The sequence below is a fragment of the Pavona decussata genome, unplaced genomic scaffold (assembly GCF_977016875.1).
Source record: "Pavona decussata unplaced genomic scaffold, jaPavDecu1.1 SCAFFOLD_274, whole genome shotgun sequence".
Classification (NCBI taxonomy): domain Eukaryota; kingdom Metazoa; phylum Cnidaria; class Anthozoa; order Scleractinia; family Agariciidae; genus Pavona; species Pavona decussata.
Window position 1 is genome coordinate 262,652 of NW_028145676.1, and position 16,651 is coordinate 279,302.

Below are 16,651 nucleotides of genomic sequence, written 5' to 3' on the forward strand. Positions count from 1 at the left end.
GGAAAGAATTTTTCTTCAGTTTTATAGTGTCTACTGTGTCTTTGAATGAAAGGCGTATAAACTAATCTTGGTGTCTAGCTAACTCGTCAAACATAAAGTTGGAAGTTTACAGCGGCCCATAGAAATAGATTTGTACCCATCTCTTGACCGATTTGGCTGTTTATTTACGAACAAATTGTCTCCTTACAACTTTTTACACCGCTGGTACTTCGGTTCAACTAAAGGCAACAAAATGAACCTCGTGGACCCAAGAAAGAAACATTATCTACAAAATCCGACAATGTAGCAGATGACACTATCTTAACACGCTCGGTTCAAAACGAAAAAAATGTTCGGGCTCCCAAAAAGTCTCACTTTTTTCAGATAACACTATATGCAAATAGATAACACTATGATGAGTCGTTTGTGCTGCTGGTTCATGATTATCTCGACACTGTGGTGATAAATGTTTTATCAATATGATTTTCGCGCTGACTTTGTTGTTAATTTAGGTCTGAAACTCAGCTGCATATTCGGTTCAACACCAAATTAATAAAGATAAATAGTTTGGATCAACACAAACGGGGAAACACGATCATTTATCTTTTGCGTTTTTTCTGCCAAATTTTCCCCTCTGAATTAAAAGGAGTTAAAATAAGTAAAAAAAAAGTCTATTAAGGAAGACAATGTACCAAATAAATTTCTGATACAGGTGCGCCGAAATAAGATATCTTTTATATTTCAAAAACGAAAAGAAATTTTCGAAATACATTTTATCCCCCGTTAACAAAAAATTTTTTTTTGTTGAAGAAGTTGAAGAAAAAATGTCTTATCAGACGTATTAATCGTATTAAAGAATGTAAAAGTGATATGGAAAACATGGTCCAAGCTCAAGGTCTTATATCACTGAGCATAAGCACGAAACGGCCACTGACCGAGGACACAATTTTGTAACCTGTATTGATCAAAATAGTTTGTATCATTAACCCCGTATTTTATGCTACGCTGAAGGTGTTTTTATTTTTATTATAAAGCTCAATATCAACATATCTCACGCAGGAAATTTGGCAGACTAAAAACTGCAAATTTCGTTCAAGGGCTTTCCACGTTGTTTATAACCTGCAACGAGAGACCATACTTTTTAACGTTACGATTCCTTGAAGTTAACCGTTCTTCAAATTTACCGGTAATTCGGCGTAATGTTCTGTTCTAAGCCATCACTTAAGTAGACTTTTCCAGAACAAAGCGTTCGAATACAGCAACACACTTTATCAGATCCTTTTTTGACGTTGATGTCTACGGATCAAAACCGTAGATTCATAAATATGCTAAACAAGACATAACAGACGCAAAACTCATCACACACCAGTCATAGCAGGACACAGACATTCATCACAATGATCTTAACTTTTTGCTCAAATTTTGAGACATGTTAGCACCACTATTTCGAAGCTTTCTTTACGCAAGTGTTTGCGGATTCCATCGATCAAAACAAACTTTTAATATATCCGCTAGGACAACATAACAGTTATACAAATTGGAGTTGAATGACAGAAACAAAGGCGCCAAACAAAGGAATGTCTCAAACAATAGTTTTATTTTTAACGGGTAAACTCACTGAGTTCCTGTGGATCTTTCTTTTTATTATTTATGAGATTAGTTGAAGCAATCCCCTTATCGCTCATTTAAAGTACATTCGTCAACTTTTTCAAATCGGTCGTTTATTTTATACTGAGCTGTTAACGGAGATGATAAAAGTGTGCGTGCTTTTGTAGTTTGCACGCATTGCAGGAATAATTACCGGTATAGAAGATGCTATATTTATATTTTCAAGGATTATTTAAATTTTTGTTATTTTCCGTAGATGGCTGTCGGCGAGTGAAGTTTATCCCGCCAGAAACTGGACAGTACCTCGAAGGTCACGTGTTTATAAACCTTACAATCGGAATATACACACCATGTGAGCATCGATGCGTCATGGAGAGGAAATGTGTTTCGGTCAACATTGGTCCAATAAGTAAAGATAAGGTTATATGTGAACTGAGTGATTCAGATCGATTGCAGCACCCGAACGATCTTAAGCCAAGACCTGGTTGGACATATAGAGGTACAGAGGTAAGAAGTCTAAATGAGATGACAATGACGACGAGAAAACTCTTCAATGTTTCCGGTTGACACATTGGTTACCTTTTCCCCCGCAAGATGGAGCTAATTGACTCGTTTAAGTCTTTAACGGGATTAGTTCTCCCTTCTACTTTTCTCGTAAGTAAAGGCTCTATTTTTTCCCAAGAATTTCCGTGTCTGACCAGAGGTGGCCCAAGCTCGGCATCTGATAGCAAGGATCTGATGTTTATTTAAAAACGTTCCAATGCAAATTCACTTCAGCTCTGAAAATGCTAAAATACAACCATAAATGTGGAAATGAACTTCGGACAGTCGACGAGCTTCCCAAACGTTCGGCTTTTCCGACCAAGGCGGGCAAGTATCAGCTTTCGACTTCACCGCAATGTTTTCAGGACTTCCGACATAGAATCTCACCAGGAGCTTCAAATTCACCTAGTTACGAACGATTGTTCACATTTTCCCGAAATCTGGGGTGTGATAAACGGTCTGGGGTGGGTAACCAACACGAGAAATACTGAAAAAGAAAACAAAGAACGGATACTACTTGAAGAGTCGTCGCATACGCTATAATAAGTAAAAAATATATTTTACTTTTCATTTGCTTAGAATAATTATAAAACTTTACAAATTTCTTACGAATGCTGTTTTCCTTATCAGAATCTTTGCTGCACTAACCCTTGCCTTAACAATGGCAAATGTCTTATGGGGTATACAGACAAGAAATATCTTTGTGAGTGTGCCGCCGGATTTACAGGAGAGAACTGTGAAATAGGTAAATTCATTATTTTCATGTGAGAAAGTATGATATTCAATGACTGTTTTGATACATTTCCTTGTTTTTATTAAGTGTCTGCAACTATATTCCGCTTGGACACATGCAGGCTGTTTTTGTTAGCATAGAATTCCCAGCTTCATATTAAAACTTAGATTTTCATGCTGACTGGAATTTTTCTAACTTTTAATTGTATTTAGGAATCGGAGAACGTATATAAAAGACAGAAAATTGCACAATGATGTTAGATCTAAGACGTTTTAGGAATCTTTTTCCAAAAGTGAATTGAACGATTTCTAGAAATTCGCTTATCTTTTATCAAGGTTGCATTAGTGGAAATGTATTAGCTTATTTATGAGCTGCAGTGAAGATGAAGGCTTGAGTTCAGCACATGTATAATTGATCAATCCTCGTACAAACGAAGTTCAGTTTCTTCCCTGGCTGGTCAGTTTCCTCTGCTCTTTTTATCGTATTCTCTCTTATCTAGATATCGATGAATGCAACAATGGTTACCACGACTGCAGTAAAAATGCTTCCTGTGTCAATACTAAAGGATCCTTCAACTGCACCTGTAAGCCGGGGTTCACTGGTGATGGACGATTATGTTTAGGTACAGTTTGCCGTTTGATCCATTTCCCTAGTTTATTGTCTTAAGGTAAATAAGCACTTTGTCGTTACCCTTCAGGAAAACTATAATAAGCTGTTCCAATTACAAGACAAGTTCCATGTACTCCCTTTTCAAGCGGTGTAATCTCTTTTTTATCATTTTATATTTTTCCAGATATCGATGAATGCACAAAAGGCATCCACGACTGCAGCAAAAATGCATCCTGTGTCAATACCGCTGGATCTTACAATTGCACTTGTAAGCCAGGCTTCTCTGGTGACGGACGATTATGTTCAGGTACAACTTGCCCTTCTATTCATTTCCCTTGTTGATTGTGTAAAGGTAAATTAGCACTTTGTGCTTACCCTTCAGGAAAAAGGCAGCTAGCTATTCCAGTTGTAAAACCGGTTCCATTTAATCCTTGTCCAAGCGGTTTAATCTCGATTCTGTAATTTTACATTTTTCAGATATCAATGAATGCACAAAAGGCATCCACGACTGCAGCAAAAATGCATCCTGTGTCAATACCCCTGGATCTTTCAATTGCACCTGTAATCCGGGGCTCACTGGCGATGGACGATCATGTTTAGGTACAGTTTGCCGTCCTATTCATTTTTCGAGATTATTGTCTTAAGGTAAATTTGGCGTTGAGCAATTTGTTAGAACCGTTCAACGAAACAAAAAAATGATTAGCTATTTCAATTATTAAACCAGTTGCATTTATTCATTGTCGAAACCGTTAAATTACTTTTGGTCATTTCTTATTTTTTTAGATATTGATGAATGCACTAAAGGCATCCACGACTGTAGCAAGAATGCATCCTGTGTCAATACCCCTGGATCTTTCAATTGCACCTGTAATCCGGGGCTCACTGGTGATGGACGATCATGTTTAGGTACAGTTTGCCGTTCTATTCATTTTTCGAGGTTATTGTCTTAAGGTAAATTTGGCGTTGAGCAATTCGTGGTAACCCTTCAACGAAAAAAAAAATGACTGGCTATTCCAATTATTAAACCAGTTGCATTTATTCATTGTCGAAACTGTTAAATCACTTTTAGTCATTTCTTATTTTTTTAGATATCGATGAATGCACTAAAGGAATACACGACTGCAGCGAAAATGCATCCTGCCTGAATACCCATGGATCATTTAATTGCACCTGTAAGCCGGGGTTCACTGGTGACGGACGCTCATGTTCAGGTAAACTTTGTTGTTTTATTCACTTTGGTAGTCTCGTTCTTGTGTTTGTCTTTTGTCATGTTTTAATCTCCTGGTCAGATTGCAAGATGTAGCAATTTTTGACCGCATTCAACGATCGTGTAATTTAAGAAAGTATGATATCCTAAGAAAAATATGTTCCAACAAAGTTAGGTTGTATTCGAAGTGTAACATTTTGTTACGCTTAATTTTACGTTGAGAACATGTGAGAACCGATCTTGGGATTTACAGGAGAAAAATGTGAAAAAGGTAATACTATAAGTTTGGCCAGCTCATGTACTCAGCTATAATGTGCCTTTCCATTTATAATTAGCTTGTTTAATTGTTCAATTGCACCTGTAAGCCAGGGTTCTCTGTTGAAGGAAGATTATGTTTAGGTACAATTTGCCGTTCTATTCATTTCCCTTATTGATTGTGTAAAGGTAAATTAGCACTTTGTGGTAATCACTTAGGTAAAAAGTAATTAGCTATTCCAGTTGTTAAACCGGTTCCATTTAATCCTTGTCCGGACGGATTAATCTCAATTGTTGTAATTTTACATTTTTCAGATATCAATGAATGCACAACAGACATCAACGACTGCAGCAAAAATGCATCCTGTGTCAATACCCCTGGATCCTTCAATTGCAACTGTAAGCCGGGGTTCACTGGCGATGGACGATTATGTTCAGGTACAATTTGCCGTTCTTTTCATCTTTCTAGATTATTGTGTTGAAGTAATTTTGAAGTTTAGAACGTTGTGCTTACCCTTCAGGAAAAAATCAATTAGCTATTCCAGTTGTTGAACCAGTTACATTTAATCCTTGTCCAGGTGGTTTAATCTCGATTCTGTAATTTTACATTTTTCAGATATCAATGAATGTACAAAAGGCATCCACGACTGCAGCAAGAATGCATCCTGTGTCAATACCCCTGGATCTTTCAATTGCACCTGTAATCCGGGGCTCACTGGCGATGGACGATCATGTTTAGGTACATTTTGCCGTTCTATTCATTTTTCGAGGTTATTGTTTTAAGGTAAATTTGGCGTTGAGGAATTTGTTGAAGCCCTATCAACGAAACAAAAAAATGATTGGCTATTTCAATTATTAAACCAGTTTCATTTATTCTTTGTCGAAACGGTTAAATCACTTTTTGTCATTTCTTATTTTTTTAGATATTGATGAATGCACTAAAGGAATACACAACTGCAGCAAAAATGCATCCTGTCTGAATACCCATGGATCCTTTAATTGCACCTGTAAGCCGGGATTCACTGGTGACGGACGCTCATGTTCAGGTAAAACTTTGTTGTTTTATTCACTTTGGTAGTCTCTTTCTTGTCTTTGTCTTTTGTCATGTTTTAATCCCCTGGTCAGATTGCAAGATGTAGCAATTTTTGGCCGAATTCAACGATCGTGTAATTTAAGAAACTGCACCTGTAATCCGGGGCTCACTGGCGATGGACGATCATGTTTAGGTACATTTTGCCGTTCTATTCATTTTTCGAGGTTATTGTCTTAAGGTAAATTTGGCGTTGAGCAATTCGTGGTAACCCTTCAACGAAAAAAAAAATGACTGGCTATTCCAATTATTAAACCAGTTGCATTTATTCATTGTCGAAAGTGTTAAATTACTTTGGGTCTCTGCACTAGAAAAGTTGGCATATCATTTTGTACGATAACATTGGGATGACCTTAATGTTTGGCTGGTCTTTGCAACAGCTTGGGTTATACGTTAGTTGAGAAGCTTTCGGTTACAATCCAGGGCCTAGTTGTTTGAAAGCCGATTCGGTAACGCTAATCCCCGATAAAACGTTAATTGAGGTTTGTATCTCGCTCGTTACAGCGGTGATTTTATTGGCGTGAACACCTAAACTATGTCTGGAATGCTTATTCTGTTGTAACCAATCACAGGCGAGATCTTCACACCACAGAAACCACAGGCAACGAACGGTTTCTTTTCAGTCACGGAACAAGTTATTTTCGTTTTGTTTAACATTCAGTCTTTTTACAAGTAGACAATTGCTTTTCCTTCCTATTTGTTTACAGTTTGTGCTATAATAGCAAAGAATACAGGTTTGAGCGATTTTGAAATAAATTACAAAGCCAATGTGCCGGGCTGACGCACGCGGCGGTTTGGCGCGCGAATTTTCAAACTTTTTGTAACGATCGAAATCGGGAAATCGGTAGTTACGCCTGATCGCAAGTTACGATGTTGCAAGGTGAGCCGCAAGAGTTTTCTGATTTCCATCTTTTCGCGGCTATTGCAGCAAGCGTTAACACTTTTTTGTTAGGTGAGGGCGATTTACTATTTTTGGTAATTTGTTTCTTTTGGTAGCTAATGTACGCGTGAGTCACGTGAGGGAGAATCGACATGGCCAAATCTACGACATTGGGAAACCTTATCCTCAAGTAATCCGGGAAAACGTTTTAGATCTTCACAAAAACGGTTTGCCAATCAGAGAAATAAGCGCTCAATCACGAGTTAGTACCGGATTTATTACGAAAGTTATAAAGGAATATAATGAAAACAATTATTCTGCCCCGCGAAGGGCTCTAAGTGGACGTAAGGAGTCAGTTCTAACCGAAAATGTGCGCTCTTACCTAGAAGTTGAAAAGCTATGCAAGCCAAGCTCGTATAGTAACGAGCTACAAAGAAGATTATCGGTTGGATGGTGTCTGTTTACCGGGCGAAATACCGTCAAATGCATCCGTGAGAAGATTTTTCAACAAGGAACACATAATGACTAAAACTGAAATCACGTGACTAGACAAACAAAATCAGAGGCAAATGCCAGACATCTTTGACAGCTGTCAACAAGTCTAATTTTATTTCCTGCCTCTATCGCGTATCTAAAAACAGCGTACGTTGCAGGTGCGTGGGAGAATTGCTCTAAATTCTTGTTCAGAAGAGTTCTGAAGAATACGAAAATGTCAGAGGTAAAACAGAGGCTTATGTCAATTGGAATACCAGGAATAGAAAGATCGGCGGTTGAATTTGAATCCCGGGCATTTTCGACTCGCAAATCCTTACAGTATCTTCAAGAGGGCGATCTAGACTATACATTCCTGTCGCCAAAACGTTTGCTTCTCGTGGAGAGGCGAGCACTGGACCACAAACTGCGACAACTTAAGCTTAAATCACAAGAACCTGGCAGTACTACACATTTAATGCCGAAGCAATTGCAGTTTAGCAGTAAAGAACCAAAACTTGGCCAGCCGAAGGAGAGACGGCAACTGCATCAAACTCAAGCAGTACTACTACACGCAAGATCGATTCTCCTCTAGACCGCCGTAACCAAGAACTTGTTGAAAATGTCAGTTTTTTGGAGGCACAGATTTCAAGTGCAGAAGACCATTTGGAAAAGCTTAAAGGCGAAAATGCTTTACCGCAGCAGGGCCTTACCTAGGATTTTTTGTCTGTGGGGGCAAACTCCGCACACCCCTCACAGGGGTCTACCTAGCCTGCGTGGCAGGCGCTAGAAAGGGGAAGGGAGAGGGGAAAATTGGGCGCGCGAGGGCCCAATTTTCCCCTCTTCCTTCCCCTTTCTAGCGCCTGCCACGCAGGCTAGGGTCTACCGTATGCAGACAGGGTTTCTAGTTGGACATTGATTTTGTTTTCACTCCTACACAGAAAGTTGCCTCTACGACGTTTAGAGAAAAAAAACCACACCGATGCGTTTTGTTCTAAATTGTCATGACTTTTTATGGAGTTGATGTCTTGTTTAGCTTGAAGCAAATATTGTCTCTCATTTTAAAACACAGTCGATGCACTGCTGTAAACAAAGGGAGAAAATCACTGAGCTTCCACAATTCAAACGCACTATATCAGTGGAGCGAAGCGTTTGCAAAAACACAGTCGTTATTTAAATACAATTCAAGCCTTTTCAGTACTATCGCGATCCTGGGGGATCTTCCCATTGCGCTGAGACGTCAATATATTTTATTTGATGGTTTTACATATAATACGCGCGGATATTTTGCGAGTTGCATAGTAGTTCTCCGAGCCCCGAAGGGGCGAGGAAAAATACGAGCAATGAATGAATGCATTATATGTAAAACCATCGAAAAAGAGATTTATTATTCACTACAGAAAGATTTTGTTATTTTGGCTTCTCTGTTTTGGTAACAGTTTTGAAATACACCCGGCATTAACTGTCCATCGGTATATGGCGCGTACGAATGACGTAAACAACACAGAAAGCCAGTTAAATGTCTTTAACTTGATTGGATAAAATGAAAAGATAAATGACAAGTGATTGGCACGCTAAAAACTTGTTTTCGAGCTTGCATCGTTTCAAAAACTATTCTTCGTCCAGTCCGGCCATTGTAGCTCTTTTTTTCTTCCTTTTCCGTCCGTATTCGCTCTGTTGTAAACCGGTCAAACCGGGACACTACAGTGTATTACGGTCTCATATTTTGCGCGTTCTCTTGACCTTATTTGGTGAAATGACATAATAGTGGAATAATAAAAATTCGTATTACCGTCTCAAAATGACGGTTTCTGATTGGCTCAAAAACTGTCATGTAAGCATGACAGCATGGCACTTAAATGGGTTCGGCGCGCACAGATCAAAATTTTACTTCTGTGAATGAACATGCGACGTTGGATGGTGTTGTTTATTTCTTTTCATTTGAGTTTACAAAGCTTCTGACACTGTTCAAGGACCACTTATAATGTATTTTTTGTGGTGAACATGTACCATGGTACAGCGGATACAACTTTTTTCTTGAAGGTAAGCGAAAAAGAGTGATTATAAGTTCGATGAAGAGAAATTTACTTAAAAGACTTTCTTGAGTGTGAAAGCGGCCACGGTAAATAATAACGAGCTTAAATTCCGATAAATTATGGCATTTTCAAAGCAAAAGGATCTGTTTCTTTTCTGATGTCTCTTATCTCTAGAAAAAATTGCTCCAAGAGCGCTGCTACGTTCTCTTTCATGACTCAGGTTTGTCAATTTGATCTTCTTGTCGTAGCGCCGAACGGCAGTACAGTATTCTTCGCCGCTTGGTTTCTTTCAAATTTCTAAATCTCCACAGCATCTAAGCTAGGATAACAATGCTTTGTTTCCGTTTTTGGGTACTAGTATGGTTACTCTTTTTATTCTTGCTTCTGGTTGTGGGGTTGTGAGGTTTATTCATCACTGTTTTCATGTTGTTGTTTTTGTCTCGGCGGTAACGAATTTTCAATAACATTTGCTGGTAAAATGTTCAAACCTACTAGCTCGTCTATTTCATCAATAGTAGGTGCTTTATGGACTGTAAATTTTTGCATTTTCTTTGTTTTAACGTAAAAATTAAAGCCAAAAATTCAAATAACCCGCACCGAGAAAAAAAATTCGCGCACGGATATTACCATGGCTACAGTTTAACTGAAGTAAGAATTTATCTTTCAATCAGCGCACGATTTGTACTTTATCCGTTTACTCTCTCCGACAAAATGCCAGTAACGCGATAAAAAACTAAATTCGATTTTGAGACGGCAATACGACTTTATATTGACGGCGTTGGGAGAAAATATATTCCGTATTGGAGTCCGTCGCTTCGCGACTCCGCCCAATACGGAATATATTTTCTCCCAACTAGCCGTCAGTACAAAGTCGTATTGCCGTCTCAAAATCGAATTTAGTTTATATTACTGTGACACGTTGCATAGCTCTATAACACGCTACAACGATTACTAGAGAACCAAAAAACCAAATAGCCGTGCCAAGAAACACAACTTCTTGTGACAAACACTAATAGCCGGGCCCGGCATTGCAACGATTACAGAATGAAGCTCATTACATGATACAAGCAATGATTAATTTCTGTCCTAACATTACACAAATCTCAACAAGAAAGGCAGTTAAAACTATCAAGCACTTAAAAGAGCCAAGCCAAACCCAGCTGAAAAGCCCTTGTGGCATAAAAACACCGTCGTTGAACACACGGAATAAGAGGTTATATTGAAAATGGAGAGAATTCAAAAGAGGAAACTTAAAAATCATTTGGCGCAAATGACCTGTCGGATGATGAACATATGATGGTTAAAATCCAAAGCCGCTACAAATACTTGCAAGCAGCGCAGGCTTTTAAAACCAATTCATCTCTGAAAAAAAAAACATACTTGTATAAACTAGATTTAAAGAGGCTAAAACACGCGCCAGAAAGTGGCGTCGGCTTGTCAGTCTTTATTTACACACCAAATTCTAAACCATAGGCAGCCCAAACTGACAAAATCATTATTTTCATAGGAAAACCGGTACTGGCTTTTGCCTCAAAAGATTTTCCAAAAAAATTATTTGGAATTCACATTGAAGGAATATTTTTTCAGGCAATTAGACAATTTTTTTGTGATCAGTGTGATGTTAGAAACAAATTGAGTTTTCCTGGCGGGGGCAGCTGCTCCCTCTGCCCCCGCGCTATGTACGGCCCTGCGCGGAAATTATTTTGCTGTATTGAGTCCACGCGTGAAACTTCTGAATCCAGTAAAATAACTGAATCGTCAAGAGCTTGATAAAGATCTGCTTTACCTTAATAAAGCGCTTGAAAACAAAGTACCACTGGAATCAGAGGATTGGCGCTTACCTTACCTGATTGACACCTGTAAAGGACAAGTAAGTTCTTTCAAGGAAAGTGCTGCGTTAATTCTCATTTCTTCGCCTGCTAATCCTCCCGAAAAATCATTTTATAATAGTTTCAGTGTAAACAACGTGGCAAATTGAAGTGTGTCAGTAAACAGTTCAGTAAGATTCCACCCATATCAATTGTAACTCTTAAGCTTATAACATCCGGGTATAACAGCTATATCTTGAAATATTTTGTATATCATTATGTAGTTTTAACTTTCACTCGGAGCGGAGATACATCGGCAAAGGACATAAACGTTGTGCTTTTACACTATTACAGGCGAAAGTGTTGCAGTTACTTTTTTTTTTCTGTCACCCTTCAAAGTACATGTTTCCTCGTCTCATACGTGTAACTTAGCAAGGTTATAATGAAGGTTATAATAAAGTTAAAATTCGAAAGTTGTTCTTGTCCAATTCTTCTTAGAAAAATGAATTTTCAGATATGAATTGAACATCGCGTTGGCTTTAAAAATTTTTCTTTCTAAAATCGAACGATGTACTGGATGCGGCCCTCAGCACTGATCTTGGGGAACAGCGGTGTTTTAAATTCCTAATAAGACAGCTTGTATCTCAAACAAAACGAAAATAATTTGTTCCGTGACCGATGGGAAACCGTTCGTTGCCTGTGGTTTCTGTGGTGTGAAGATCTCACCAGTGATTGGTTACAACACAATAAACTTTCCAGACATACTTTAGGTGTTCACGCCAATATAATCACTGCTGTAAAAATGTTTTTAAAACCTGACTTTTAGCTAAAGGTAAAGAAAAGTCTAATATAAAGCTTAAGGGCAAATATGTTTCCGAAGAATGCTTTTTTTTTATAGTAATTAAACTTGAATCAAACTTCACGTTAACCCAGGATTAGCTTAATAATCTGCTTGTAGACGAGAATCGTTTCCAATTTTTGCCGGGACCGTATTTTGGCTTTAATGTTTAGCTTCCTTGTACATAGTGGGGATGGTCACTTACGTTTTAATTATAAAAGGTATATCTCATTGTCTTGTTCTCCAAGATGTACGTTTGTGTTTAGGTCATTTTTCCCGTTCCTTTCATTTCATCCTTGACTGATCATTTTACGTTGATTATTGCCATGTCCTATAGACTTTTAAATGATTGAAGGCACTTTTGTTTTTCTTTTCACCTAAGATTGTTCCAGTAGTTTGTCTCTCTTCGAAAAATATCAAGATCTTCCGACCAGAGGAGCACGCGCTGTTGAACAGTTCAGAATTAATGGGAGTCTTTTCCTCGCCTTCGCCAACTATTTCGGTGATCAAAACAGATATAAGACGAGCTCTTCCATCTACAAACTGAACGATTCAACTGGAAAGTTCTCTCATTACCAATCCATAAACACCATAGGAGGACGTCATATCGAATATTTTACGATCGCCGACAAACATTATCTTGCTGTTGCCAACTACAGGAATGGCGTTACAAGGCGCCAGAACTCGGTCATTTACCAGTGGGATGGACAACAGTTTGTTGTTTTCCAAAACCTTTCAACAAATGGAGCAACCAACTTTCATTTCTTTCAAATGTTGCCGGAAATGTTTCTCGCCGTTACGAGTGATGGCTGGTTAAAACCCACAAACTCGACCATCTACAAATGGGAAGTCAACCAGTTTAAAAAGTTTCAGGAGATAGAAGCCGAGAGAGCGATAGGGAGCACGGCATTTGTAATAAACAATGAAACTTTTATAGCTTTTGCAAGCTATTACAAATCCGGAGAGGAGCATTCTGTCCAATCTCCTGTATACAAGTGGTCAGTCAACAGCTTTGTTAAAGTGCAGACTCTCCAGACATATGGCGCCCACGATGTGAAGTCCTTTGCCCACTATGGTGAGACATTCCTCGCCTTTGCCAACATACAAAATGGGAGTAGTGCCAACATTAATTCGTTCATTTACAAGTGGAATGGTAACAGGTTCATTCATTTCCAGTCCATTCCCACTCATGGAGCCACCGCCATGCACCCATTTGAGATATGCCACGAAACGTACCTTGGTGTGGCCAACTATAATGGTTTTTCAGCTGTGTATCAGTTCAATGTATCACAGTTCGTAAAATACCAAGAAAATTTAGCTAATGGCGCGTATATGAAGTCATTTGAGTACAAAGGTCACATTTACCTGGCAATTGCAAAGCATGAGAAAGATGGGAGATACAACATCAACAGTGAACTGTATAAATGGATCTACATATAATTCTTTCTGAGGTTTGGAGGGAAAGGAACTACGTTAAGCCAACAATTACAAACAGGCCAAAAACTCGAAAAAGATTAACTTCAATCAAAAATATGTATCAAACCGTAAAGCATGATAGGATATATAGTTGTGAGAAACAAGTCAGTACAACTTTGCAGGATAGTGTTAACATTATAAAGCTAAGTTAACATGCAGCTTATTTATATTATTAGTAAACATATAGTAATTTTTTTTAACACAATGGTTGCTTACCATGTAGGGTACTTGACTCGTTTAGTCAAACGTCAAAGGAGACCTTACCTAGCCAGACTTTTTTAATAGTGAGGAAATCAGATTACAGTAAAGGACTGAAAGGTTACTTAGGAGGCCTGAGAACATCTAGACAAATACTTTTTTTATTTCACGATGATTTTACTGAGCCCTAGAGGTAATTGAAGGGATGGTACAGAGGGTGGCAAAGATCTAAAGAAAAATTCATTGATTAGTTTTTGTTTTTTCCCCGCTGGCGTTAGTTGATTGCCACGTTACACTTTTTTAGTGGCCATTTAGGAACTGTTTAATCTCGTAACAAGTTATACAACTTTTTAGCTTTAACTCAGAACCGTAACAGCTTTTCTCGGAGTAAGGATCAGAGGGGTGAGACCGGGGGTGTTTACCATTTACATTGGAAACCCACTTGTATTCAAGTAGTCAGGAAACAGCTTTTTCAAAGTATAGGAGCTTCCGACAAATGGAGCAGCTGATGTGCAGTCTTTTGACATCAACGGCGACAAATTCCTTGCCTTTCCTAGCTCGATGCCTGGAGAGAATTTCGAAAGCGACTCGTTAATTTACAAGTGGGTTTTCCTTTTTTTTCTTTTCCCAGGCTAATTGACGCAGTAATCCGGCTTGTAGACGAGAATCGCTTCCAACTTTTGTCGTGACTGTATTTTGGTTTTACTGGCTAGCTTTCTTGTACATAATGCAAATAATCAAATATAGAGTAGGCAATGAAGAGTTCTTTTTACAGTATTCGTATTTACGCACTCTCCTTAATCAAGAATATCACTCGTTAAAATTTCAACACATCACAATCTCGTGCGTAAAATCCCTGTACGCACGTGCTTTCCATAGCGTTTTCTGCACATACTTGGCTAGAGTTAACGATAGGCTAGCAGACCAAAGTAATGTACACTTCTTTCTATACTTTAAACCTGGTTTAAAGTGTCCTCAAACGCTATTTCAGAAATGTACTTGTAAGATTAAATTAAAGTTACACATGCATTCAATGCTACTGAACTATATGTATAATCACATAGCACGGGTCAAAACGTTTTTCAGTAGCTATAGCCGTGAACGTTTGCGAACAACACATTTGTTGCAGACTTTGATAAGTTGTATGAGTAAGCTTTTTGAGAGCGGAAGTATCACGAAAATTTGCTGTCATTTCAAAACTCAAAAATGTTTGACTGTCAGCAGAAACAACGAAATAATTGTCAAGTTTGTTAAAAATTATCACCCCAGTGCAATAAAACTGTCGATTAGTGCCTCTGGCCAGAGACAGAGTAGGCCGGTTTGGATTGAAACTTGAAAAATATTAGGCTAATGTTTTTCAAGTTCTCGCATTTTTGTTTCCAAAATGCGCTAGAACAGATCACAAGTTGTTTCTTTCAAGAATTGAGTTGATTTCGTTCCTCTCGTCATTCTAGAATTATTTGGCAGGTGATTGAAGGTCTTATTTTATCATTTTTAACAAAAGATATAAAAAAACCCCATGATACTTCCCCTTTAACTTGATAAAATGCTGCTTGGTTAATATTTAAGTTTGGCTCAAATAAACTTGTTAAAACACGTTAATTAGAAGGACCTAATTTTTGTTTGCTGTGCAGCGCAATGTTGATAATAGAGACCTTATGAAAACACGACGGCGACGACAACACCACAAAACAAAAGTCCTTTTGACCAAAAACAATCGCTCTGCACGTGCGTTTTTAATTTTGGTACATTTCTTCGCCGTCCTCTACAAAACAACAACGTGAAATGACCAAATTCAAGGCTTTGTGGAGAACTTGAACACAAGAAGGTGAATATTTCATTCTCTTATTTAACTTGAACGCCACTCCTTACCAATTTGGTTCCTGGGTAGTTTGTTGTTTGTATAGAAATTGAACGAGTTGAAATAATCGCGAAGTAGCAGAAATGAAATAAAGTTATATTTTCAAATGACGTTTCCGTTGGCGTCGCCGTGTTGCATTTGTAAGGTCCCTAGGAAGCTTAAGCAGCGAGGACGGCGACGTAAATTGGCCACCGTAAAGAGATTCGAATTTACCTTTCCAACTTTTTTGATAAACCAAACGTTCGTTTATACTCCCCGCCTATGCAAAGTTCGGTTAGAAACTAACTTATTTATCCTCTGAAATTCATACCCATTTTTAGACCTGGGTCCAGTTGTTCAAAGGCCGGATAACTTTATCCAGTGGATAAGTCACTATCCGTCAGTTTTAATCTGTGCAAAGACTTCAGTATTTCCTCTTGTACAAGCGAATATGGACACTCTAACCACAGTTAAGTTTGGGAGCTTAAGCAGAGAGGACGGCGACGTAAATTGGCCACCGTAAAGGGATTCGAATTTACCTTCACAACTTTGTTGATAAAGCAAACGTTCGTTTATACGCCCCGCCGACGCAAAGTTCGGTTAGAAACCAACTCATTTATCTTCTGAAATTCATACCCATTTTTAGACCTGGCTTCTTGAATCCACACCCCGGTTTTCAGACTTTCAGCATATACTAAAATGATGGTTTTAGTCTAAATCATATTTCAGCCCACCCTTTGGCGCCGTACTTACCTATAAGGCTCATATAGTGGAGTACCAACCCCGCCTCCCCCCCACCCCTTCCCGGGCGTTGAGGACAGGAAGGAGCGCATATTCTCAGATGATTGCAGCTCTATTATGTTCATAAGTAACCAACATGAATGTTATGAATGTCAATCCACACACGTGTAAAGAGGATAGGTACATGACCAGCCTATGCCCCTTGATTGTATTTTTGGACAAAAATGTATGAAGTTTTAAAGCTATTTAGATTTTTCAGCCCCAAACCATTCCCCGTCCCCTGTTTGGCCAAAAGGACGCAAAATTCTGTTCCGTGTCAAACCTATCGTTTGTCAAACA

General features: G+C 38.5%; 2 protein-coding genes across 2 annotated transcripts in view; both read left to right on the plus strand.

Moving 5' to 3' along the window:
- The window catches only part of LOC146455417 (uncharacterized), a 61,235-nt gene that overhangs the window by 598 nt on the left and 43,986 nt on the right, over window positions 1–16,651 (plus strand). The window lies entirely within an intron of this gene.
- LOC146455418 (uncharacterized) lies at window positions 1,957–15,267 on the plus strand. The gene is made up of 6 exons (XM_085094302.1): window positions 1,957–2,094; window positions 2,761–2,875; window positions 3,363–3,485; window positions 4,256–4,378; window positions 4,561–4,683; window positions 12,440–15,267. The coding sequence occupies exons 1-6, from the start codon at window positions 1,957–1,959 to the stop codon at window positions 13,495–13,497; spliced, it is 1,680 nt and encodes a 559-aa protein (XP_084950428.1). The 3' UTR covers window positions 13,498–15,267.

What these genes read in the sequence shown, in the direction of transcription:
- LOC146455418 (XM_085094302.1), top strand. Translation starts at nt 1,957, where the DNA reads ATGGAGAGGAAATGTGTTTCGGTCAACATTGGTCCAATAAGTAAAGAT. An exon ending in AGGAGAGAACTGTGAAATAG is followed by an intron (nt 2,876 to 3,362) that starts GTAAATTCATTA and finishes TCTCTTATCTAG; the next exon opens with ATATCGATGAATGCAACAAT. An exon ending in TGACGGACGCTCATGTTCAG is followed by an intron (nt 4,684 to 12,439) that starts GTAAACTTTGTT and finishes TTTTCACCTAAG; the next exon opens with ATTGTTCCAGTAGTTTGTCT.